The sequence below is a fragment of the Hemicordylus capensis genome, chromosome 10 (assembly GCF_027244095.1).
Source record: "Hemicordylus capensis ecotype Gifberg chromosome 10, rHemCap1.1.pri, whole genome shotgun sequence".
Taxonomy (NCBI): domain Eukaryota; kingdom Metazoa; phylum Chordata; class Lepidosauria; order Squamata; family Cordylidae; genus Hemicordylus; species Hemicordylus capensis.
Window position 1 is genome coordinate 11,117,650 of NC_069666.1, and position 26,768 is coordinate 11,144,417.

Sequence of the window (26,768 nt, forward strand, 5' to 3'; positions counted from 1 at the left end):
TGGCGAGCCTCATTAATGGCAGAAGCTAGGCGCGCCTTTAAAGGAGAACGGGCGGGGAAACTGGAATGCCTTGTTTAGACAGACCTTGCAGCTGTTCAGGGCTGGGAGGGCGTGAGAGGTTTTGTTTATTTTGAGGATTTATACGACGCTTTTCTGTTTCAGGCGCTCGCAGGACCGCTAACCGCGAGAATCAGAAGCCCTAGATCAAGTGGCTGGCGTGATGGGGGAAATCACCCAAAGTAGCTCCATTGAAACTAAAAAGGACAAGCTAGACGTCAAGGGCTCAAGCAATAAAATCCATCAAGATTGTTAAAGCGGATTGTTCATGTAGGGGAAAAGAGCTAAAAGGCTTTCGTTACGGGCTAAAAGACATCAGTTTACAGGCCAGGTGGACTTACCCGAATTGTCACTATAGAGCAGTTGCTGAGGTCTCAGAGCAGGACTTTGGGGGGTTTCTGAGCAATGGACCCTTATACAGGAATGAAGCTAATTATGCTAATGTAACGAGGGCATCATGTAGAAAGTCTGGGAAAGGGCTGGGAAAGCCTACTGCCTGAAACCTTGGAGAGCTGCTGCCAGTCAGTGTAGAGCAACCGTTTATCATCCCCGGAGTCCTTCAAGAGAGCTGTAAAAGCCTACTTTTTCAACTGGGCTTTTAGTAGTACTTAAGTGGTTTTCAGGGTCTTGAATGAGTTTGATGTCAATTATTTTAAATTGTGTTATTTTTTATTGTGAATCACCCCGAGCTACTTTTGGATGGGTGGCATATAAATGAAATATTTATATTATTTATTATAATTATTATTATTCTTAGAAATATTTATTATTTCTCTGTGTAAACTGCCCTGAGCCATTTTTGGAAATCAAATCAATAAATAATAATCATAAATATAATGTGAGAGGAGGGGCTGTAGTCAGGTGTTTCACAGGACTTTAAACTTTCGGACACCAGAGAACTTTTCCCAGTAGTTTTCCTGACATTCTCCTCCATGACACTTAAGTATCAGAAGGTCAGCTGCTGAGCTGCTTGGCTATATTTGTGCTGTGTGCTCATGGCTGGCATGCCACTCTCTGAAGCAAGCCTCTGTCTAGAGTTACAACCATAAGTCTTCCAGCGGTATCACAGAAAGCTGGCACGGCGCTTTGCCCTCCTGTGAAAGCCAAGGTTTGCTAGGAGAAATAGAAGGGAAGTTTACTGTCATCTGGGCCTAGGAAGAATGCTTGGACCCGTAAGGCAGAAGGCAAGTTCTTGAATCGCGACATTCTCTGTTCCGTATGGGATATTGATGACTGGAACTCAGTTATTTAAATATGTTGTTTGGGCATCATATTGCTGTTGAGAGTATGCTGCCATTTGTAAGGCTGAGAATATACCACATAACTGAAAAAAGGCACAAATAAACACATAGGCCAAATAAATGCAGGCCAAACTGAGAGCCGTTGAACTTTTAGGAAATGGGAATTGCACTGTTTTTCTGCATACAGTCGACTGCGTTTTGTAAACTGCATTCATGTTATGTGAACTGATTTTGCATTTTATAAAAGAGACTGCATGGCTAGACTATTGTGTGTGTGTGTATTTTAATGTTGCTGGACTCTTGGCCTGGTGGCGGCGGGGGGGGGAGGGATTTCTAAAAGGCCACTTGAAGAAGAGGGCAGAAGGCAGTGGGGAGGAGGGTCCCTCCCTCTGCCACAGCCAGCTTTTGCCATAGCTTTTTATGTTTTTATCTGGCACAGTTGGCACTCCTGCCCCCACTTTAAAAAGGGGGAAAGAGGGGAGGGAGGGGCACTCAAGCAGGGGTGGTACCTCAGGGGCACTGAGGTGTTGAGCTACCATGGAACAGGTCTCTGGTAGGCCCTGGCTGGCTGCCCTTTCTGCTTATGGAAGTATCCATATGCCAGTCTGCTTTGCACCTCGTTATGGTTAAATTGCTCTTCCTTTCCTTGCCTGAAGATCCGATGCCTCCACCCCTCTTAACCCAAGAAGGTTTCCCAGCATGTTAGACGGGCATCCGGTTGTCCAATCCCACAATGGACCCGCAATCCGAAGAGAACGATCCGGCAGGCCTACGGCTTTATCACCTGGATCTTTACGACTCCTACGAAGACTTGGAAATCTTTTCGGAAGAGCCCTTCCAAAGACGGGATCTGGCTTTGCATGAGAACAGGAAGACGTCGTCAGCTGAGACTGCTGACGAGGCTCAAAGTGGCCTGCCGAAGGTGGCAGCAAGTCTCACAGAACGACCTGGTCTTGACAAGGGGAAGGGGACCGAAGCTGGGCAGCTAGCTGATGTTGTCTCTAGTTCCGAGGGTCCAGCAGGGAAGGGTGGGTCACATCCAACCAGCAATGCAGCAAAGAACAGCCATCCAGCAATGGAGACGCCGCTGCCTATGGTGTCTACTCAAAGCACACAGGAGCAAAGAACTCTTGGCCTGAACAATGATGCAGATAAATATTGCATCACGTGCTGCGTTCCAGTCAGAGCTCTTGAGCGAGCGGGTCACGGACATGAGGAGCACGAGGTGATCCCGCTGGTCTGTGTGGTTGAAACTGCAAAGGTAAGAACAACAGAAGGGAATCCAGTCTGGGGCCCGGGAGCTCTCTTTGAACAGTCATTCAGTATGCTAAAGCTGTTGCTTTCGACAGGATGAACTTCATAAAAACTTGTCCAGATTGGAAGATCAGATCACTCACCTGGAGTGTTTTTCTAGCCACTTGGAGGAAATATTTATCACCGTAGAGGTAAGACACATCCAGCAGTGAACTAAAAGGTATATCCACACTACAAGTGTATATTGTTTGTGTCTTTATACGAGTTTAACTCGAATGGCTTCCTCCAAAGTTTGTGAGAACTGTAGTCTGGTGAGGGTCCTGAGAGTTAACACATAGGAACAAACACAGGGACATAGGAAGCTGCCTTCTACTGAGTCAGACCCTTGGTCCATCTAGCTCAGTACTGTCTACACAGACTGGCAGCGGCTTCTCCAAGGTTGGAGGCAGGAGTCTCTCTCAGCCCTATCTTGGCGATGCTGCCAGGGAGGGAACTTGGAACCTAGATGCTCTTCCCAGAACGGCCCCAACCCCTAAGGGGAATATCTTACAGTGCTTACATGTAGTCTCTCCTCCATATGCAAACCAGGGGAGACCCTTCTTAGCAAAGGGGGAAATTCATGCTTGCTACCACAGCGGGGAAGTGACTTGCTTAGGGAGGAAGAGGTTGCTGGTTCGAATCCAGCAGCGATATAGGAAGATGTTGAAAGGCATCATCTCATAAAGCGTGGGAGACGGCAATAGTAAACCCCTCCTGTATTCTACCAAAGAAAACCTCAGGGCTCTGTGGGCCCAGGAGTTGACACCAACTCGACAGCACAACTTTACCTTACCACAAGACCAGCTCTCCTCTACACAGTTCCAGGGTTCTCTGGGGAGAATATAATGCACCTACAGACAATGGCAGGGCAGACCCTGCTTAGCAAAGGGGACAATTCATGCTCACTGCCACAAGACCAGCTCTTCTCTTCCATCTCTTGAGGTTGGTTGAAGAGTCTCTACACTATAGATTTGAACTGGTTTAGCAAGCATTCCCACCCTCTGGGGAATGCTGGGAGTTGTAGTTCTATGAGGAAGAAGACTAGGAATCTGTGATGCAGAGTATCCTCACCAGACCTGTTTCCATGATTCCTTGGGGGAAGTCACAATGATTAAACTGGTATGGCATGAAACTGATGTAGATGTGCAGTGTATTATTATTTGACATATTTATATCCCGCCCAAAACTTGTGTCTCTGGGCGGCCATACTGGCTGATCCCACTTCCTTGCTAGGGGAAGTCCTGTTGAAATACAATAGTCCTTTGGAGTAATTCCCGAGTAAGTACTATTGACGAATAGTACTGATCAGCCCCTACTAAAGCAGGGCTGCACAACTTCAGCCCTCCTGCAGATGTTGGCCACAATTCCCATCATCCCTATTATAGGCCATTATAGGCCACTGTGGCTGGGGGATGCTGGGAGTTGTAGTCCAAGAGCAGCTGGGGGGCTGACGTTGTGCAGTCCTGGTCTCAAGTTGTTCCACAGCTCTTTAAGGAACTATAGGACAAACGTTCAAGCAAGACCATTAAAACTCAAAATGCTTTCCAGGAGAACTTTGCCAAGCAAGAGCAGAACTTTGAGAGGCAGTACAATGACATGGCACAGACCCTGGAGCAAAGATATGAAGAAAATTTGCAGGCTTTGGGAGAAGAAAAGAAGGAGAAGCTGGAAGTCCTGTATGGGCAGTTGATCAACTGCGGAGAAAACCTTGACACCTGCACAGAGCTAATGGAAACTATTGAGGAACTTGGCCAGCGTGAAAATAGAGTGGATCTGATCAAGGTAAGGGGATGTATGTGGTGCTTAGACTCAGCCACAGAGCTGGTCATTAGAAGTAGGAGGTAAATGCAAATGAGACCCAAAGAATGGTCCGAAGGCAAAAGACCAGTGTGGTGTAGTGGTTAGAGTATTGGACTAGGTGCGGGGAGGAAGACCCGAGTTCAAATCCCCATTCAGCCATTAAACTTACCGGGTAACTCTGTCTGGGCCAGTCACCTCTCTCTCAGCCTAGCCTACCTCACAGGGTTGTTGTGATCACTGCATACTTGCAAACTGCAGCCTTCCAGCTGTTGTTGGACTAAAACTCTGATCACCCCCAACCACAATGGCCTCCTTCCACTCACTCACATAAAATCCTACCAAACGCCTTGAAGGGGGGTAAAAACCCCCAACAAAAAACACCATCCACTGAGAGCCAGAGTGTGGTTTCGGATTGTGCGAATGACCTCTCAATTTAAGAATTTGGAAAAAACCTAGTCTTGGATTCAGATAAGTAGGACACATAAGAATTGGATTGAGCTGAAGCTTCCCTAAATGGCCACATGCTTGCCAGCTGTGTTGCAGAGTGGCACATATTTTACTGGTGATAAATGCAGCACAACCGAAATGCATCTGCATTCTGCAAGCACCGGTCCTCTGGTAGATTCAGTGATGGATGAGTTTAATCCTGACTTGGGTGATGGGGAGGGCCATTTGTACTCAAAATCAAACCATCTACAGTCAGAAACATCGAAAGGACTGAAAAATATTCATCAGCGCTCAGTATCCCAGTGTGCTCACTCTGTTCTCGTTCGCAGCGGGCAGGCTGATGTCATTATTTTGGGGACTGTTTATTGTGTCCCCCCCACACACCCACACCGATTGCTCATTTTGCCAGAGAGTTCTAACTGCACAGCTGAACGGAAGAGCTCCCGACTCTCCAGATGATGGAAACTCCTGCATGGTGATTAATGGATCCAGCAAGCTGAACGTATTTCAAGAAATGCCTTCTATAGGCAGGTGCTTCCCCTGGGAAGATAACAGGGATTTTCAATTCCTGTGAATGATCACCCTAATTTGGTGCTGTGATTCACATTGGGGAGGAGGATGTTTTTATCGCACCATCACAGCAGTCTCTGAGGAGGCCATAAAAGAAGGAATTGCATTTCACCTGGAGTTCACCATTTGCTATTTTGAGCCATTCCTTTCTTCACTTGTAGTTTGACATCTTTGTGGCTGTTGCCTCTTTTCCAAAAGAGAACAATCACCTTCCAAGGAACTTTCTCGGGCAACTGACGGACGTACTGGCTGGCACTTTTAGCACACCGCAAGTGCTGCTGCGTCTTTCTAATGGCGGCTGTGGAATTGCACACCTGCGCGAATGCTGAAATTGAGAGAGAGAGAGAGAGTTGCACAATTGCACGAACATTGGAAGTAATGGCCATGCAATCAGACAACTCCTTTTGGCATGTGCACAAGCCTGCAGTTTTGCAACTGCCTTTAGGAAGATGCAGCAGTGCCCATGGTGTGCTCAACACACATGGGAGGCTGTGTGGGACGTCAGCCATAATCTCCAAACGGCATTTCAGGGCACATACGAATGAGCAATGGGAGAACTGCTAATTTGGGTCAAGAAACAAATCCTTTCATATAATTAAAAGCTTTAATTAAAAGCTTGTGTATACCAAAAGAGCCTGCCGCAGGGGGGTTGCCCAATAGGGGGGTTGCCTCTGCATGATTTCCTGTCCTGTCCTTGCTATCTCTAGCCCCAGACCATAATTCTGCATCTGGCTTCAATGGCTTCACTGCTGCATCTTCCTCAGGGTTTTAAACAAAAAACAAAGTAGATCTCATGAGCCTGAACTCTGCCTTTATTCTATGCACTTCTGCAACAGGTTCTTATCACTAACCCTTCTCTCTGCCTCTCTGTTACAGACTGCATCAGCTGCGCTTCACAGGTAATATCGCCCACAGGTATGAATGACAGTCTCTTAAGTTTATAACCATACATCAAAGAAGTAGAGCATCTGCTTTACATGCAGAAAGTCCCTGTTTCAATCTCTGGTGGCATCTTGAGGTAGGGCTGGGGAGGGACTCCTGCCTGAAGCTCTGGAAAGCTGCTGTCGGTCCAACAGTACTGAGCTAGGTGGATCAAGGGCCCAACTCCATAAAAGGCCGATTGCCTGAAATTCTGGAGAGCTGCTGTCAGTCAGACAGAACTGAGCTAGCTGGATCAAGGGCCCAACACAATAAAAGGCCGATTGGCTGACAGCAGCTCTCCAGAGTTTCAGGCAATCGGCCTTTTATTGTGTTGGGCCCTTGATCCACCTAGCTCAGTTCTGTCTGACTGACAGCAGCTCTCCAGAGTTTCAGGCAGACAAAACTGAGCTAGCTGGAGCAAGGGCCCAACACAGTAAAAGGGAGATTGATAAGGCTTGGCCCATCACTGGCTAGCTTGGGAACAGCCCTTACTTTCCAAATTAAAATGACAAAACTTAACATTACATAACTTTTGAGAACAATTGTTATGGAGTGACCAAACAAATACAGTTGTTGTTTGCTATCACTAAAATAAGTTTGGAAGTGATTTCATAAATTATTGCAATTGTTTGGCTGGTTTTTCTGTTTGTTTTATATTAGATGTAAACCACCTAGAGCAGGGCTGCTCAACTTTGGCCCTCCTGCAGATGTTGGCCTACAACTCCCATAATCCCTCTCTACTGGCCACTGTGGCTGGGGATTATGAGAGTTGTAGTCCACAAACAGCTGCCGGGCGGGGGGGGGCGGCGGTTGAGCAGGCTTGATGTAGAGCCATCTGGGGTTGGGTGGTATAAAAATGTAATAAATACATAAAACAAACAAATAAAATAAAAACAGAGGAAAGGGGCACAATCTAGTCACGTGTTGCCAAACTAAGTTCAATTGAAATGTGGGATGTACAGTCCAATCCTATGCATGCTGGTTTAGGTGGAAGTAACTGGGTTTCATTGTGATCAGTGCCCATAACATTTTGCTAGATCATTCCCTACAGGGCTCCTTCAGTTCATTCCAGTGGGGCTTGCTCAAGAGAATTTTCCACCAGACTTGGATGACATCATAGAATACAGCAGGAAGTCCAGCATAACATACGGCCAAATTCTTAGTGTCGCCTTCTGACATAATATTTTTGTTGCAATTCCAGATTGGATGAATTTTTGAAAAAAGATGTGGATGTCAACCTTTTAACACCGGCAGACTTTGAAACCCGAGTCATAGATTCCTCTGATGTTCAAGAACTAATGGATTCCTTTAGTATAGTTCCAGGTAGTCATCAATGTATTTATTCTAGGTTTCAAAGCTGGAATAACAGAACAAATGAAAGCCCATCATTACCCTCAATAGGGAGTTGCTAAAAAGAGAGGAAACAAGAACCCTATATTTGATTTATTTAGATTATGTGTACCCCACCCTTCAGTGTTTCCATTCCCAAGGTGGCTTTCATCAATAACTACATTTAACATAAAGAACAATTTAAGTGGGAGAAATCTCCCTTTTTAAAGGGAAATGCAGCTGCAGGGACCCCTGATTTAAATTGGAGCCACAATGCTGGGGAGGGTTTTTAATAATAATAAAAAAAATAATCTTCTCCCCCATGCCATTTTTCTGATTCACACCCCCCCCCCACTCATTCATTCATTCATTCAATTTCTATACCGCCCTTCCAAAAATGGCTCAGGCATGAAAAATAACTGCTCAGGCAGAAAAATAACAAATAAATAAGATAAACAAAATGGCTCCCTGTCCCCAAAGGGCTCACAATCAAAAAAGAAACACAAGACAGACACCAGCAACAGTCACTGAAGGGATGCTGTGCTGGGGGTGGATAGGGCCAGTTACTCTCCCCCTGCTAAATAAAGAGCATCACCACACTAAAAGGTGCCTCTTTGCCCAGTTAGCGATGGGGGTCGCTAACTTGGCACTTGGGAGCTGTTATTTTCTTGCAGGAGCAAAGCATGCCAGTTGCCATATGATCCCTGTATGTGTTGCCTTGTAGGGCAGAGCCAGTCACTTGGAGCAGAGGGGGCCAGGTTGAGAAATGGGCATGGGAGAAAAGGGTTAACCCTTCTCCTAACAAGCAAGGGCGGGGCGGGGGTGCAAAGGAAGCAGCATAGGTTGCTCCCCTCTCTCAATGCTTGCAGGCTGGCCATTCGTCAGGTAGAGCTGCATTTGTGGTCAGCCAGCAAGCAGTGCGGCTTTCCGGTGGAGTGGGAGAAGAGGAGCAACCTGAGCCCCCACCCCTCCCGGCTAGCTTGTTAGGACAAGCCGCTACTGGGTCCCCGTCCCCCAGTGCTGCAGATAGGGGGCAACTGATCTCCTGTGGGTTCATCTGAAAATCTGAAAGGGCTAGTATATTTCAAGAAGAGTGAGGAGCAGAAAGCATTTCTTCCCTATAGCTTTCAGGCATGAAATAAACGCACAGAAGTTACAGGGCTGGTCACAAATATCAAGATGATACTTTGCATTGATTTTTTACTATGATCTGGAAGAAACTGAAGGGACCTGGGTGGCCACAGCTGTCCACATAGATCCTTGGTTGGTAAAGGTCAAGTGTGTCATCGAGTCAGTGTCGACTCCTGGCGCCCACAGAGCCCTGTGTTTGTCTTTGGTAGAATACAGGAGGGGCTGACCATTACCATCTCCCGTGCAGTATGAGATGATGATGCCTTTCAGCATCTTCCTAGATCGCTGCTGCCTGATAGAGGTGTTTTCCATAGTCTGGGAAACATACCAGCAGGGAATCGAACCAGCAACGTCTGGCTCACTTGGCAAGCCATTTCTCCGCTGCGCCATTCGGTGGCTACATCCTTGGTTGATTGCCTGACTTATTTTGCATTTGCCACGTGACGTTTGCGTGAACAGATGCCACCTTTCTCTATGCCAGCTTCTTTGCCACCTTGTGCACCGGTGATGAACTCCCAGGATCCCAATTCAGCGACTGGTACCTCCGTGAAGGTGTGCTGGAGTTTCTTTTCGGAAGAGACTGTCGAAAGCTACCAGCTGTATTACAAGCGAGTAAGCAACGATACGTCAAAAGAAGAGCAAGCTGGTAAGGCGACAGAAAGCTGCCGGGGCTGATCGTGTGGGGAAATGTCCACTCTGCCAACGTAACTCCATTCAGCAGGAGGACAGTTAGGGCCCTAGACCATGTGATTATTCCTCAGGAATATTTATTTGTTTGTTTTATTTTGACATTTATATCCTGCTCTTCCTCGAGCCCAGAGTGGTGTACATGGTCATGTTTATCTTCACAACAACTCTATGAGGTAGGTCAGGCTGAGAGATACATGCCCAGAGTCATCCAGTGAGCTTCATGGCTGAATGGGGATTTGAACTCAGGTCTTCCCGGTCCTAGTCCAACACTCTAACCACTATGCCATGTGTGTTTTTAGTCAACTCTAATTAGGAGGCCCTCGATTATCACGGGGGGGGGTGGTTATGTGCTACACTACTGCCATGAATGCCGAAACTGAGATAAAGGAAACCTTGTGCCTATGGGAATGATGCAGTTAAGTTTCTCGGTACATAAAAAGTAGTAAAACATACCCCCCTCCAAAAAAAAAACCCACCACGGGAGGGGGGAAGAAATAAGAGAGGTGTACAGTACTATACCTTGGCCACTCCAGCACCTCCAGTTGTGGCCCCCAAAACAAAATAAATCCTCCAAATTGCACAAAAACATGGATGCCCCATTTGCAGTTTCAGCTATTCACGTTTCAGGTTTCAATTATCGCAGGGGTGAATTTCCACTATTTGTGCTTTCTGTGTGCTCATTTCACACTCCCAGTGGCGTTTATAGGTGTATTTTTGGCTTGGAGGCACTTCTGGAAGCAGTGTGGAGCCATGTTGGGAAATGTATTCAAAAAGCAACCACAACCGTGCTTTAAAACCCTTTTAAAGAAGTGTGTTGATGTTTTGTTTCGTCTTTGTGGAGAGAAGCGCGTACAGAAAGGCTTAGTGAGGGACACTGGAGTTTTGCTCCATCATGGTTAAAGCCAGCATGGAGGTTTCTCTCATGGAATAACTGTAGATCCTTGAAAGACAGGATTGAAGGAAGCTTGATTCTCATCAGGAATTGGGTGAGTTCAAGGAAAAGGAAATTAAGCATAGGGAACAGTTTGTTTAGTCAGACTGTCTGTTAGGAACTTATATTTCTTTGTCTGTATGTGCTTTTGCATATTCCTGATACTATTCTATTATTGTTTACCTGCAACATAATTGAAATGAGAAACACTAGCCTATGCTCAACACACCTGGAATGTTGCAAAGAACTCTGTAAGCATTTAAGTGTGCATAAAGACAACCTATTTTTGTTACTTACTAAGTATTTTTAACTGTTTCTAAAAGCTAAGATAGCCTCAGACGGAACCAGTCTGTGGTAATTGAAAAAGACTCTGTAACCATTTAAGTGTTCTTAAATGCAACCTATTACTGAAGCTTGAGACAACCTATTATTGTAGCCATTTGAATAAAAGTTTTCTTTTTCTGTTTTTCTACTTTTTACAAGCCTCTAAGAGTGGGTTTTTAACTCAGGAAAAGTGGGGGGGGGGCAGAAGGGGGATTTCTCTGGTGCAAAAGCATCCTCAAGTGCTCAGCAGCTATCAGTTTTTCTCATCCCGTGTAAGCTTACACATGGAAGGTTTTTTTTTTTATTTGCCCAATACCCAGTTACAGAAGGACCTTGGATTATAGCACCCAATCCACTGGTCCAGTTCTCTGCAAGTTTTAGGGTGCTTGGTGGCAGCATTTTGAATCTACCGGTAATACAGAATAGTTTTATGAGAAGCCCACTCAGGCAGCTCAGCAGGGATGACTTGGCATTTTCTTTCCCTCACGTGAGCTAGCTCTGAGACAAAAGCTTTAATTCACTACAAATATATTCAACAGCAGGCTGCCAACCTTGCTGAAAATGTTTTCCCCCCACCCCAACATCGCTAAAATATAAAATCGTGCACCAGATATTAAAATTGTTCCCATTTAGGAATGTTTTTCAGGGGAAAGAAATGAATGCCAGCCTGAAATAAACTCCTTAAGCCTTGTACTTTTCCATTTCAGAATTTATGCTAAATGTGAAAGAAACCTATTGCACAGTAATTAATCTGGCGCCGAATACACAGTATGAATTTTGGACGAGAGCCCTGAACAGAGCAGGAGCTGGTCCAGTGAGTGAAAGGGCTGTTTATATGACAGGTACACGTGTGTGCAATGTTTTTGTTTTTGTTTTTACAATTAACCGGTTAGCTGGGTTTTTAACTCTGTAAAATATACAAAAGCACAATCCAGTTGTCAAGATGAGCCACTCGCAAAGTCCCTTTGATGGCAATTGCAGAGGTTTAAGTGCATGTTTTACTTTCTCATAGAATGGGTGGAACTTGCACACTTTGGCTGGATTGTGTCCATCATTTTATTTAGTTATTTTTACATTTATATACCGCTCTTCCACCAAGGAGCATTTTGCTCAAAAGGAAGTATTTGCTATGTTTTCAAGTTTGATTATCAATGAGGTAATTCACACAATCAAAAACTGCGTTCTACCTGGGTTTGGGAGCTGTGTCTGCTCCCAATTTTTGGTTGTGTGGAAACAAGTTAGGAGGAAAACCTGGGCAGAAGTGATTGTGTGGAAGCAAACTAGGAGGAAAAGTTACCCAGGTTTTCTTCCTCCCTTGCTTCCTCACAACCAAAAACTGGGAGCACCAACAGCTCCCAAACCCGGGTGGAACACAGTTTTTGATTGTGTGAATGACCTTACAATGAATAAAAACTTCAAAAATGAAACGTGTGCTTTGCTTGCCACTTAACCAGTGACTGAGAACAAACGTCTCTCTTCTCGACATTTTAGCCCCACTGCCTCCCGTTATCAAAAGCAAGGAGATTCAGAGCTGTGAACACGCAGCGTTGGTGTGCTGGCACTCTGGGAACACGAACCCCGTGGACTCCTACACGGCTGAGCTGTCCAAGCTGACCGATGAAGAGGACAGGGAAGACGGGAATGTCATTATGGAGTGGGTTGCATGGTCCCCATAGAATCCGAGGGTCGGAAGGGGTCCTGTGGGCCATCTCCTCCAACCCTTCGTTTAGTGAAGGGAATTCAGGCTGGATCAAACCCAACAAATGGCTGCCCAGCCTCTGCTTGGAGACCTCAGCAAGGGAGGTATCCAGGCTTCTTTCAGGGAAGTCCCCAATTATCTTATCTAAGTAATTGGTTCGATTGTTGAACTGCTGCTCTTAATGTTCAGACATTTCTCCTAATGTTCAACTGAAATCTATCCACCAGTAACTTAGGCCAGGAGTTCCCATTTTGTGGTCCTCCAGACGTTGCTGAACTACAACTCCCATTACCCCCCACTGTGGCGGGGAATAATGGGAGTTGTAGTTCAGTAACACCTGCCATACCACAGGTTGGGAACTCCTGAGTTAGATCTAGCCCTGCCCTTCTATACTCCCAGTGCCTTGCTGTTGCTTATGTTGTTTTTTCCAGTATATCGCATGAACATGAAGGAGGTGATATTTACCCCTCCAAATTAGAGCACAGTTTAGAGACAGATAGGCACACCGAAATCAGGTTGAAACCACTGGGCTAGACATGAACGGCAGAGGTGTGTTCCTTTTCACGTGACGGCATTGCAGTCCAATGCAATCTGGACAACTGGAGTTATAATCCATTAACACCTCCGGCCATTGGGGCCAGGGATCATGGGAGATGCAGTCCAACATTTGGGGACCCGAGTTTGAGAAGCACTGCTCTAGAATGATGCTATCTGTTCCCAGACCCTAAGCAGGGTCTGCCCTGGTTTGCATTTGAATGGGAAACTACATGTGAGCACTGTAAGAGATTCCCCTCCCCGGCAGCATCTCCCAGATCGGGTGGAGAGAGACTCCTGCCTGCAGCCTTGGAGAAGCTGCTGCCAGTCTGGGTAGACAATACTGAGCCAGATGGACCAATGGTCTGACTCAGTAGAAGGCAGCTTCCTATGTTCTTCAATATCTTTCCTGTTGCTCTTTGAAGAGGCAAAGATGCTCAGGGTTCTTTCCACTTTCCTTCCAGGTCCATCGTTGGGATTCCAAACTGCGAAGCTCTGATCCAGCTGCAACCAAGACAGAACTACCTCCTCTCTGTGAAAGCCATCAACATGGGGGGTGCTAGTGAGAGGAGCAAACCTGTCTGCATCCTCAGCACAGGTAATGATGAGCATAACATAGGGACCTAGGAAGCTGCCATATACTGAGTCAGACCCTTGGTCCATCTCGCTCAGTATTGCCTACACAGACTGGCAGCGGCTTCTCCAAGGTTCCAGGCAGGAATCTCTCTCAGCCCTATCTGGAGATGCTGCCAGGGAGGGAACCTGGAACCTTCTGCAGGCAAGCAGGCAGATGCTCTTTCCAGAGCGGCCCCATCCCCTAAGGGGAAGATCTTACAGGGCTCACATATGTAGTCTCCCATCCAAATACAGACCAGGGTGACCCCTGCTTAGCAAAGGGGGCAAGTCATGCCTGCTACCACAAGACCAGCTCTCCTCCTTCCGGCTCCAGCTCTGACAGTTCTCGGGGGTGGTGACCCAGGCCGAGGCAGATTCCCCCTCTTCCTCTGATTCTCCACCCGCCCCCGGTCAGTGTCTGAGTGAACACCTTGGAACTGTGCAGATGTGGGTCCTCTGCATTGTGCCACATGCTTCCAGGGTGTGTGTGCTCTTTCCTAGGAGGCGGAGCCCTGTACTTTCCCAGTGACAGCATGTGTGGTCACAGCTGTCACGGCCGGTTACAAGCCTTCCTTTCTCTTCCAGGCACCTCCTTTACTCTGAACGAGGAGACAGCCCACCCCTTACTATCAGTCCTAGAAGACGGCTTGACGATTGCATGCCACAAAACAGAGAGTCCAAGAAGCAATCTGTCCTTCCACGAAAATAGTTTCACAAGGTATTGCATTCATGACTCCTGTTTTCCCACCTGTACACAGAGTTTGATTTAACTGTTGCTTATTTTTACAGGGATTTGGATCCTCTGAAAATACCTCCTTGGGGTCTTAAAAGAGCGGTCTCTTGTCCCAAACTGAAGAAATAAGGCAGGACAGGGAAGGAAGGAAGTAGAAGGAAGGGATCATAGCTCAGTGGTGGAGCATCAGAAGGTCCCATATAGAAGGTCATACAGAAGGTCCCAGGTTCAATCCCAGGTAGGGCTGGGAGAGACTCCTGCCTGAAACCTTTGAGAGCTGCTGCCAGTCAGTGTAGACAGTTCTGAGCTAGATGGACCAAGGGTCTGACTTGGTATAAGGCAGCTTCCTATATATGTTCTGTGTTCACACAGAGTTGATGTGAGGATAAATGTAGGCAAGACGTTGCCCTGAACTCCTTGGAGGAAGGGTGTGCAGAAATGCAATCAGCACCACAGGAAACCTCCACCTCCTCCTCCTCCTCCTCTCTCCAGCGAAAGGGTGATCATCTCCTCTGCTTACTCATAGACCATCACAATATTAAGGAGTTTTGGTGGTGGAGGGAGGCTCGCTACCTTTGCAAGCAGACACTGTCACTAAGTGGGAATTGCTACTGATTTCCCCTGGTCTCCCACCAAGAGGAAGTGTCTGGCTGCTCCTCTTGCATCTTTGAAGATGTGCTTTGTCCAGATTGTGTATTTTATTAACGATTTCCTTTTCCAGCAATTTCTCTTGGGCTCCATAAGACGTACACCCTCCTTCCCATTTTAATTACCCTTGCATACAGCCGCTTAAATTTCCTTGAGTCTCACTTCCTAGGAACATAGGAAGCTGCCTTATACCAAGTCAGACCATGGGTCCATCTAGCTCAGTATTGTCTACACAGACTGGCAGCGGCTTCTCCCAGGTTGCAGGCAGGAGTCTCTCTCAGATGCTGCCAGGGAGGGAACTTGGAACCTTCTGCATGCAAGCAGGCAGGTGCTCTTTCCCCCAGTTACCGAAAGGAATATCTTACAGTGCTCACACACACAGTCTCCCATTCAAATGCAAACCAGGGCAGACCCTGCTTAGCAAAGGGGGCAATTCACACAGTCCCTCTCTCCTCCCACCCCACAGATTTTCAAAGATTCTGAAACACACAGACACACACCCCAATCGGACTAGCTTTCACCAGATGCAAGGAGGATCTGGTGCTCCTAACCCTGCCACAGTGGGATTTTAAAATTAGCATAATTACACGATCCTGCCTAGTAGCGATTCGTCATCTTCCACAAGTCACCGGATTCAAGAGGAGGTGGGTGGGTGTTTCCCTCCCTCCCTTCCCACTTAATTCTAACAGTTGCTGGGGTTGCTATAGCAATGCTACCTTACACATAATTGGACATGTAAGTGCGCCCAAATTCTCTCCTCCTCCTAGTGCCCAGTTGACAGTTTGGTACAATGCTTTAAGCGGATTAAAGAACCAGTTACACTTAATTTAAAAAAAAAATTATGGGAGAGCACGTGCAACTATAAATACGACCATCCTGATGTCATCTTCAAGGCCATGCATTCCAGATTTGATTGTGGCAAGAGCTGACAGGTGGCTCAAGGTATTGCTGTGCCTGACGCAAGGTGTCAAATGCTGTCCTGCCCCATGTCTCTGGTGGGGGTCAGCCCCCTTTCAAAACATAGGAAGCTGCCTTCTACTGAGTCAGGCCACTGGTCCATCTAGCTCAGTATTGCCCACGCAGGCTGGCCGCGGCTTCTCCAAGGTTGCAGGCAGGAGTCTCTCTCTCAGCCCTGTCTTGGAGATGCTGCCAGGAGGGAACGTGGAACCTTCTGCATGCAAGCAGGCAGATGCTCTTCCCAGAGCGGCCCCACCCCCTAAGGGGAATGTCTTCCAGTGCTCACACATATAACCTCCCACTCAATTGCAAAGCAGGGCAGACCCTATGTAGCAAGGGGGACATGTGCGGTTCATGCATGCGCTCCCGTACGGCCAGCTCTCCTTCCGCAACAAGTCCTTGCAAGCTTTATGGCACATGGGGCAGGGAAGAAGGAAAGGTGCCACAGTCTCCTCTTCTCTCCTTGTGCTTCTTGCAGGCTTTGCAAGGACCGCCAGGAGAGGCTCTCCTTGCAAGGAGCTGCTCTGATGGTGAGGGCAGGGGACATTTTGCCACCCTGCCACCGCCCCAGCAATCTGCCACCTGAGCCGACTGCCTCCCCTTGCCTCATGAAAGGGCTGTCCCTGATAGCTGATCTAGGCTGAGCAAACTTGGTTGAGAGCCAAGTTGACCGAACAGCGCCGGAGGTGAGGAGAGCTGGTCTTGTGGCAGCAAGCATGACTTGTCCCCTTTGCTAAGCAGAGCCTGCCCTGGTTTGCATTTGAATGGGAGACTACAGGCGTGAGCACTGTAAGAGATTCCCCTTAGGGGAGGGGGCTGCTCTGAGCAGAGCAACTGCGGTCCCAAGTTCCCTCCCTGGAGGCATCTCCAGATAGGGCTGAGAGAGACTCCTGCCTGCAACCTTGGAGGAGCCGCTGCCAGTCTGTGTAGACAATACTGAGCTAGATGGACCAATGGTCTGACCCAATATATAGCAAGTTCCTATGTTCCTAAGATCTTTGGTAAAGGTAAAGTGTGCCGTTGTGTCAGTGTTGACTCCTGGCAACCACAGAGCCCCGTGGTTGTCTTTGGTAGAATACAGGAGGGGTTTACCATGCAGTATGAGATGATGCCTTTCAGCATCTTCCTATATCGCTGCTACCCGATATAGGAGTTTCCCATCTTCTGGGAAACATACCAGCAGGGATTCGAACCGGCAGCCTCTGGCTTGCTAGTCAAGTCATTTCCCCGCTGTGCCATTAGGATCTTTGGTATCCCTTGTCTATTTGTTCCAACTTTTAACTACCTTCATTTTCTTTGTATCTGCAGTCCCTTGCAGGACGTGGATGCATGACAAATACTCTCCAGGCTTCAGCAGGGATCCCCCCGCCCTCCGCCTGGAGTTGCCAGGGATTGGACTTGGAATCCCCTCCTCTCTACCACTGAGCTCTGCTCCTAGCAGATCAAAGCTGGCCGAATCCGCCAGTGCGTTGTTTGTCCCAAGTGACACGTGCCCCTTTCTGTTGGCCAGGTCCATTGCCATCCTGGGGCATGGGATACCTTTTCAAGGAAAACATTACTGGGAGGTGGACGTGGAGGAAGAGGGCGAATACTGCGTTGGCGTGGCTTCGGAAAATGTGTCCAGAGACAGCTATCTGGGGACAAGCCACTCCTCCTGGTGCATGAGACACACGCTCACTTCTTCCAGGTATAAACCGTTCCGGGTCTTTTTAGAAGTGGTCGCACAGAGATCCACCCAGCAACCAGCTTACCATATTAGAGTTACATTCTCTAGAGATGCTTCCCAATTCCTAAAAGGCGTAGTTTGTTGGTTCATAGCAGGGGTTCCCAAATTTGGGCGCCCAGATGTGCCATACAGAGCCCACCATCCACTACAAATCCCATCATCCACAGCCACAATGGATGATGGGAGTTGTGGTAGCAAGCACGACTTGTCCCCTTTGCCATCATCCCATCATCCACAACAATCCCATCAACCTCAGAGAGGTTGTAAAAAAGCACCACCTATATGGAGGCTGAGTTCATTCACAGAACCTCCCAGGTGTGCTTTTTAACCAACTCACAGAGCTCCTGCCAGAATGAACTCTTGTTGGTAACTGGCCCTTCGTTATTGGCCAGTCCTTCTTCATATTGCTCTTGGCCATCATGGCAACTCTCGCGAGATCTCCGGCCAGAACGAGATCTCGTCCCGCAATCTCGCGAGAGTCCCCACAGAGCCTCCAAGGTCCCAGTCCTGGCCACACTTACAGGCAACCCACTCTGTCTGGGCCAGTTCGCCCTCAACATGCCCCCATCAGGGGTACCATTCCCCCCAAGTCGGGATGGCGGTCAGGGCACACCATGGGCTAATTGAGCTCTCCCTAACAACGGAGTAACTTTCCAGGTCTCTTCCTGCCCCACAACCCCCTGACAGGAAGAAGTGGAGACAGGGGCGGTTCAAGGTCTCTGAGCCCCTGAGACAGGGCATGAAAGGCTGGCCCCCTTTTGTACATCTTCCTCTCCTCCTCCTCCCCACATTTTAAAAGCAGGGGGGCAGAAGGGCCATCTGCTGCCAGAGGTGACCCGCCCCACCTTGCCTCATGGGAAGGCCGCCCTGGATGGAGAGCTCCCTGGCACGGCCAACCAAATCTAGCGAAGGCAGGCTTGCTTCCCAGGGGTTCTAATTCGATGGACTTTTCTCTTGCACAGACACACCTATGAATTTCTCAACAATGGGATGTCCCCAGACATCAGGATCACGGTCCCGCCCCGGAGGGTCGGCCTTCTGCTCGATTATGGCCAAGGGACGCTGTCCTTTTTTAACACAGATATCGCACAGCACCTCTACACCTTTCACAGCTGCTTCCAGGATTTTCTGTGTCCCTGTTTTGCTCTGAAAGAGCCCGGCACACTCAGGATACGAAATGGCATCACCATACCCACGTATGCTCTCTCATGACAGGTGCCCAGCACGTTGTGACTGATGCATGATACTATTAAGCCAAAAGCCCGCTATTGCAGCCATGATCTCATATAAACACACTCTGGGTGCAAGCATTGCCCCAAGCCTAGTCTACTTTCTTCTTATTTATTTACCAGTGAAATGCCCGTCAATATGAACAGCAGGCCTATAGAACTGTAGAGGTGGGAGGGACCTGGGAGGTCATAGGAAGCATTGGTCACAGTATTGGTCTATACTATTCTCTAGTATTGTTAGGATTGCCAGTATTCTCAGTATTATCTACCCAAACTGGCAGCGGCGTCTCTTTTGCAGGCAGGAGCCTCTCTCAGCCCAATCTTGGAGATGCTGCCGGGGAGGGAGCTTGGAACCTTGTACATGCAAGCAGGCAGGTGCTCTTCCCAGAGCGGCCCCATCCCATAAGGGGAAGATCTCATGGTGCTCACACATGTAGTCTCCCATTCAAATGCAAACCAGGGCAGACCCTGCTTAGCAAAGGGGACATGCTGGCTATCACAAGACCAACTCTCCTAATCCAACCCCCTGCTCACTGCAGGAATCTGCTGTCAAGTGGCCATTCAACCTCCTCCAGCAGAGGGAACCCTACCATTGCACAAGGGAGTGGTTGCTTCACTACCAAATGGCTCTTACAGTTAGGAAATCCCTCTAGCTCGAATCTGCCTCCTTGCCATTTCATTTGTTTCTAGTCTTGCCCTCCTGAGCCTTTTTGTTGCCAGGCCCACTAGGGGGCAGCAACATGTCTTTGCGCTCAAGCATTCAGAGCAAAAAAGATGATTGACACCCTCGGGGAGGTACGTATGGGAGAAGTGTTGTAGGGAAGGGATTTCCATGGTCCCAGTTATAACAGAGCAAGCATGTGCGAGAAGAACAAAGCCCATTAAGAGCATCCTGAGACAGACATTTAAGGTTCAAATTAAGCGTTATTAGGGAAGTTACATACAGAGATAGAAAGCCTGTGCTTCTGAGCTTTATGTCTTCATCGTGCAAGAGCAGAACAAGGAAGGAAGAAGGGTTTTTTAAAAAAATAAAAAGGAAAGCAGGTAGAAAGAGGAGGGAGAGACCTGAGAATATCAGTCTATACCAGCAGAGGAAGCCAAAGCTTCCTCTGTGAGTGAGAGAAAGAATATAGGAAGGTACCTTCTACCGAGTCAGACCATTGGTCCATCTGCAGCTGCTTAGAAAACCTGCATGCAACCTGGAACTGTGACCAACATTCAGAGCATGCAAGTGAGAGGTGCACTTCCAGACTGACTGCACTGGTGCTCCAGAGAAGGGGCCACTTTTGACAACCTTTCTGCCCCCCAGGGAGCCCTCAGTGCCACCCAAAAATATGTCCCTGAGGGCTGCGCAGGGATGATGGGAGTTCAGGGAAGATTCCAAGGGGTAGCAAGGGGTAGTGGGCACACCCCATAAAATATTTCCCACTCCCCTTTTTAGTCCCCCGACCCACCAGACTGGAACTTTTTAGCTAAGTGTCAACAACAATACAGGCATATTCATATTTACCCGAAGAGAAGACGTCTCTGAATTTTAGATGACCCCCTTAAAAATATGGGTTAAATGTAGGTTTACCCAAAAGGAAGAGGGCCCTATGTTTAAACCCACCCACCCACATTTCTAAATCAAATAACTGGGGGGGGGATCCTTAGTCTTGGATTCAGGTAAATACAATAGTATATTATGGTTCTATAGCTTGAATTCATTATTTTAAAAGGCCTGCGTTGCTTAAAGAGGCCTCATTCACTCACTCATTTGCCCCAGAACAAGCAGCAGGAGCCAGCGTAGTAGCCAGGTAGGTGGGAGATTCCTCCAGCCTCCCAGGAGCCAGTCCAGCCCCTTCACTTCCTTCCTGGCCAGGAAGTGGCCTTCTGGGTGAGACCATGTGTGCAGTGGGGGGTGCAGGTGGCCTCCCCTAGAGATTTCAGCTGTCTTGGAACTGACCTCTGGTCCTATCCCAGTCTTTCCTGCCACATGGTCTCACTCTTGGATAGAAAACTAGCCTGAAAAGCAGACTAGAAGGTTGGGCTTAAGCTTAACCCCCAAACCCAATATTTTCCAAGAGGAATCTGGCCCATTTCTGAATAAGTTTGGAAATGTCAAGCTAACTTTATTAATAAGGTAAATAAACGGACAACTTTAATTACTTTGCCTCTGTAAATGTTTAATGTATACAAAATCCTCACTCCACGAATAACATGTCTTGCTACCCACTCCTGTTTTTGGAGAGGAGAGCTGGTCTTGTGGCAGCATGACTTGTCCCCTTAACTTTGCCCTCCCCAGCTAGTTATGGACTACCAAAACTAGTTAGATGGACCAAGGGTTTGCCTTGGTATATGGCAGCTTCCTATGTTCCTATCCTGAAGGTGCAACAGCAGCCATCATCAAATACTGTGCCTAGAAGGAAAATGGACTGGGAAACACAGTCATTCGCTAGCAGTTCGCTCTGGCCACTCACCTGCTGTAGCGGCAAACATCACAGCAGGCATGGCCTTTTTAGCACACAAGATGGTGCTGTTGGCTGAGAAGCTGCCTTCCCTTCTTCAAAGGTGGAGAACGGTGGCTAAGAAAGGCCAGATTAAATGTGCTGTTGGACCCTGCATCAGTGGCAGCCCCAGGGGAAGAAAGTGAGGGGGGGAGCACAGGAAAGGCAATGTGCATTTCTGGGGTTCCTAGCTTTGTCTCATAAGTCAGATTTCTGAAAGAAAACCATGCCGTTTCCCACGATTATTGTGGGATTTTAGAGGACACTTTCCATCTTTCATGTAGAGGCTGGGTTTGCACAAGCACAAGGATCCTGGTTAAAAAGTTAATCTGGGTTAGTGAGCCCTGCAGACCTGACTGTGAGAACGCAGAATTTCAGGGTGATTAGAGTCAAACCCCTCAGGTTCTGCAGCATGTAACTGTGTGAATCCAGCCTCACTTTCCTTGTCTTTAGGATGTGTTTTAAATCATTCTGCTTCATTTTAATCAAACATTCCTTTTAATCCATACTTTATGTTCAACACTCGTACAATCTGTGTACAGTGTAGACAGGTAAAGATCTGCACTCAGGTACAGTTATTTGAGGGGCCTGTGCCCTTTTTTTAAATGAATGCAGAAACAGTCATTCACACAAAACACATGAATGTGTGTACAGACAACATAATGCAGTGGTTCCCAACCTGGTTTCCTCCAGATGTTGATGAACTACAACTCCCAGCATCCCCAGCTGCAATAAATTGTAGCTGGGGATGATGGGAGTTGTAGTTCATCAACATCTGGAGGAACCCACATTCGGAACCACTATCATAATGGATGAAAAGGGCTATAGTAAATCTGTGATCTCATTTTGTGTTGGTACAAAGGGGTACCAAAGAAGTATCACCCATCATACGATCGACAGACACACAAACAAGCAAAAAGTAAAGTACAGTTTTAAACCAATATGGCTTGTCACAAATACTGCCACCTTTGTTTATAGTCTGGGTTTTCAAAATTCTCTTTGTCTGGGATTAAGCAGCCAAGTTATGTATTTATTTTATTCTTGGTATTGTCTGGTCGATCTGTGTGCTAATGAAGACATTTATTACCACCGCCAATGAGTACCAAGTCACATTTCAAGCACATCATACAACCTATGTGCTTGCATTTGTATGCATTTGTACAGGGTCACCCACAGGCCAAGTGAAACACTAGGTGGCAGAATAGCCTTGTGGTTCAGGCACCTGCCTTCCATGTGGGCGCTGTGAGTTCTAGTCCCGGTCTCTGCACTTCTGTCCAAAAAAATGAATTGCAACAATTTGGAGGACTAAGAAAGCAGAACCAGTGAGATCAGTTGGTTCTGCTGAGACTCTCCTCCTACATGAAGTGGTAAAAGAACAGAGTCTGTTTAGAAGGAATAAACTGACCCAACTTCATTTACAAACAGCACCCAGTTTTTGGAGAGGAGCCATAGCTCAGTAAGAGCATGTGCAAAAGTGAAAGTCTCAAATTCAGTCTCATTCACAAGACCTTTAGGTAGCAGGGCTGACTACCTAAGTCCCTGGAGAACGTGCCAATGGAAGAAAATGATACCGGATTGGATGGACCAATCGTCTTTCTCAATATGTCTTAAGATTTATTGGTTGACATGATGCACAGCATTCCAGTGCCAGAATGTTTCGTGCAGGAACTGCTGCTGTGGACACATAAGACAGTCGCAATCCTGTTGAGCGAGAGCATCTGGATTTTTCTTGAATGTTTGTCCACTTATACAGAATTCTGTTATTCCTTCCTCTGTTGTTTTTATTTGTTCAACCCAAGGAGCCTGAGAAGGCTGCATCTGAGTGAGTGTGGGAAAGCTTCTTAACCCTTTCTCCCCCTTTCCAGATCAAAAATTGCCTCCACCTATCTATTTCTATCAGTGGGAGGAGGATATCCTCAGCCCTCAGACATGGTGGAAGCCATGTGGACACTGACAAACAATAATCTGCAACAGAGAAGAGAAGGAAGCCCTTAAATGAAAATTCAGCTTCCGGGCCTCTCGCACATGTCAGGTTTTTGAGCCAAGACAAAATTGCAGGAGGGGAAAGGGTTAATCAGAGTCTCTCCGCAGGGCGGCCAAGCCTTCCTCCACTGTGACTGGCGGCCTGCCCAGAATACTTTAGGTTTTTAAAAGACCAGGGTGGACAGAATCATGGAATTCCACATCACGTGTACAGCGTTCTTTGAACCTTTCTGCTGCGGACAGGAGACATCCCGGCTTATGGAGTGACTTCCCCAAAGGTTGATCTCACAGTCAGCAAAATCGGGGAGGCATGGGAGATCGATGTGCTGTGTGCAACATGTCTGGTGGCACGGGGAAATGGGCACAGGGACAGGAAGTGGGTCGGGGATCTCTTACACCAGGGCTTCCCAACAAGGAGTGCTAGTACCCCCTGGAGGTACCTGAAGGGTTTCCAGGGGGTGCTCAGAGTCCTTCTGCCTCCCTGCACTGCTGCCATGCTATTTGTTCCCCATCTGAAGATTGTGGGCTTGAAGATGGTACGTCCTCAGCGATGTGTCTGCTGCAGAAGGGGAGGGAGGAGGGTGAAGGCCCTCCTCTTCTGCTCCTGATTGGCTGGCTATGTGCTGAAGCTCAGCGTACCCCTCTCTCTGGGATCTCTTCATGTACCCTTCGGGGCACTAGTATCCCATTGGGAACTCCCGTTTTAGGCACTTGACAAAACTGACAAAGGAGGTCCTTTTGGACCTGGATAAAATGTCGCCCTCCTTTCCTGCCGCTTGGGCGTTGTTCACATCTCTGCTAATGAAGTGTTAGATTTTCCTACTGCTGAACGTCAGGAGGACTGTCTATAAGCAGTGGAAGAATCCACTTTTATCATGGCCAAAGGGCAACGGGAACGCAAAGGACCACACTGCTAGATGAAAGCCGCATTGATCTTTGGACCGGGGCTCCTCTCTGATGAAAGTCAGCCTGTCTTTTGCCTGAAGAGTCTCCATTGGACTTCAAGGCCCTGACTCGAGTGAAGTGATGCGTGAACTTTTGCACCACGGTCCCTGCTGGGCTTTGGACTTTGTCCTTGGAGCCGCCCCCTCACTTGCGTGGAAGAAAAGGTCACAGATCTCCCATTCCCATACATGGAAGCACATGGTCGGCAAAAGGACGACTTGATTAAGCTCAAAGCAATCCTAGGAAGATTCTCAGAAGCAATGTTTCGTATTCACATACTGAAAAGGACTCCTGAGGAAAGCCTAGCTAATACCCTCTTGGCCGATCAGGACTTAATAGAAACCATGTTTTGGCTGCCACGCCTTACAGTGCAACAACCCCTTTGAAGTTTTTCACACCCGGCTTTTAGTTTGCATCTCCTCCAGAATCCATCTCCAGAACCTTGGAGAAGCCGCTGCCAGTCTGTGAAGACAATACTGAGCTTGATAGACCAGTGGTCTGACTCAGTATATGGCAGCTTCCTATGTTCCTAATGGAGGTGTGCATTCACATATCGGCTAAATTCACCCCAAGTCCCTGCAAGCTATCGAGGAGCACGTCACACACAATTCGGGTTTTTCATTACGTGGTAGAGTGTAGCCCGATTTATATCTGGGGTAAAAATAATCCACATTTTGCTTCAACTTTGGGGGGCAACTTTTTGGGTAAACCTGCGGTAAAGCCTGCCATCTGGGAAAGCCGCTTCTGGATTTTACACATGCAAACTTCCTTGATCTAGATTAATTCATTTACCATTCAATGTGATGTAGCATTTAGAGAACTATTTCAAATGCATACAGATAGTATAAGGCCAAGCCAGACAAGGCCCTATGAAAAGGTGAGTGCTCAAAGAAGTGGAGATAGGGCAGAGAAAGCCCAGACAAAGCAGAGGTCTGCAAACTTCCAGCCCCAACAACCATCTGCCCCCTGAGACAGCCTTCTTAGGAACATAGGAAGCTGCCATATACCAAGTCAGACCATTGGTCTATCTAGCTCAGTATTGTCTTCACAAACTGGCAGCAGCTTCTCCAAGGTTGCAGGCAGGAATCTCTCTTGGCCCTACCTTGGAGATGCTGCCAGAGAGGGAACTTGGAACCTTCTGCTCTTCCCAGAGCGGCTCCATCCCCTGAGGGGAATATCCTACACTTCTGTTCTCCCTTTCATATGCAACCAGGGCAGACCCTGCTTAGCTAAGGGGACAAGTCATGCTTGCTACCACAAGACCAGCTCTCTTCTCCTGCCTCCTGTTAGGGCTGCCTCTATCAAGGATTCTAAGGTGCATTATTTGTTTAGATGGAACACCAGACCACCTCATCAAGCTTTGGCACGACCACTACAGATATTTATATTACCACATTTCAACAAAGCGGTTTATATGGGCAGATGTGTGTGTGAGTGAATAAGAAGAGGATGGTTCCCTGTCCCCAAAGAGCTCACAATCTAAAAAGAAGCATAAGATAGACACCAGCAACAATCACTGGAGGGCTGTGTTCCCAGATAATCCTCTGTAACAGGGATTCCCAGATATTATTGACTACAACTCCTGTAGCTGAGCAGGGCAGGGCAGTTGGAAATGGGGGAAGACCTTGGTCAGCGGCTTTTCCAAGCAATGCTTTACAGCCCAGGCAGTTCACACACTGAAGCCGTCAGAATCTGAACCAACAAGTGATGATAAATCAAGTGACATCCATGCATGATATTTGGATCAGCCCTGACATGTGCCTTCTTCCGTGTGGGATCGTTTGGTGTGTATGCATTGTTCTAAGTGGTTAATATACAGCCTTTGGCTTTTAGCTACCAAATGCTACTCCAAGTTATCATAAACTCATTCCACACTAAAGGCCCAGTCAGGATTAAACATGTCACAGATGTTTAATTAGCTTAGGCTCTGATGTGGCTTAAAGTGTGTGTGTGTGTGTGTGTGTGTGTGTGTGTGTGTGTGTGTGTATATATGTCAGAAGTTTTAATTTGGACAGTCTTCTTCTCTCTTCCACCCACCCAGGATTAGGGATGTGCACGAACCGAGGTTTGTGCACAGGTTTGGAGCCAAACCGGTTTGAACAAGGTCCAAACTGGTTTGGCAGTGCGTGTTGCTGGTTTGGCAAAGTGGTGTTGCGGCAAGTGAGATTGTTAGGAAGGAGGAGAGCTGGTCTCAGCTGCCATATGCAGCTTCCATAATATAGGTCTATAAAAGTATGCATGGTGTGGAGCATGTGGATAGAGATACATTTTCCTTCCTCTCTCACAACACTACAACCAGGGGTCATCCCATGAAACTGATTACCAGGAAATGTAGGTCCAACGAAAGGAAGAAATCTTGGGACGGCACCTTACCTGGTTGCCTGCGTGGCCCTGTGGAGTCCAGCAGAGAGCATGGCATGCCTCCTTTGGAGCTTCTGTCTTCCCCCAAAGGGAGCAAACATGAAATGGTTCCAGGCTG

The 26,768-nt window shown here is 47.6% G+C and overlaps 2 protein-coding genes and 1 non-coding gene across 3 annotated transcripts in view; all 3 read left to right on the plus strand.

Moving 5' to 3' along the window:
- The window catches only part of HOMER2 (homer scaffold protein 2), a 126,416-nt gene extending 124,857 nt beyond the window's left edge, over positions 1–1,559 (plus strand). Inside the window, exon 10 of the mRNA XM_053272972.1 lies at positions 163–1,559. The gene's annotated coding sequence lies outside the window, so the exon portion shown is untranslated. The remainder of the gene's footprint in view (positions 1–162) is intronic.
- FSD2 (fibronectin type III and SPRY domain containing 2) lies at positions 1,101–18,970 on the plus strand. Its single transcript, XM_053272969.1, has 13 exons — positions 1,101–1,241; positions 1,955–2,559; positions 2,648–2,743; positions 4,140–4,373; positions 6,285–6,307; positions 7,531–7,652; positions 9,271–9,435; positions 11,442–11,576; positions 12,226–12,388; positions 13,432–13,565; positions 14,168–14,300; positions 17,431–17,607; positions 18,609–18,970. Exons 2-13 carry the CDS (start codon positions 2,032–2,034, stop codon positions 18,856–18,858), a joined length of 2,160 nt encoding a protein of 719 aa, XP_053128944.1. The 5' UTR covers positions 1,101–1,241; positions 1,955–2,031; the 3' UTR covers positions 18,859–18,970.
- A 3,688-nt stretch (positions 18,971–22,658) lies between these two features.
- LOC128335231 (small Cajal body-specific RNA 15) lies at positions 22,659–22,788 on the plus strand. The gene has a single exon (XR_008311552.1). It is a non-coding gene; the product is annotated as a small Cajal body-specific RNA 15 (non-coding RNA).
- The last annotated feature ends 3,980 nt before the right edge of the window (positions 22,789–26,768 follow it).

Coding starts and splice junctions, on each gene's coding strand:
- FSD2 (XM_053272969.1), top strand. CDS start 2,032: ATGGACCCGCAATCCGAAGAGAACGATCCGGCAGGCCTACGGCTTTAT. Junction 7,653..9,270: donor TTCCTTTAGTATAGTTCCAG/GTAGTCATCAAT, acceptor TCTCTATGCCAG/CTTCTTTGCCACCTTGTGCA. Junction 13,566..14,167: donor TGTCTGCATCCTCAGCACAG/GTAATGATGAGC, acceptor TTTCTCTTCCAG/GCACCTCCTTTACTCTGAAC.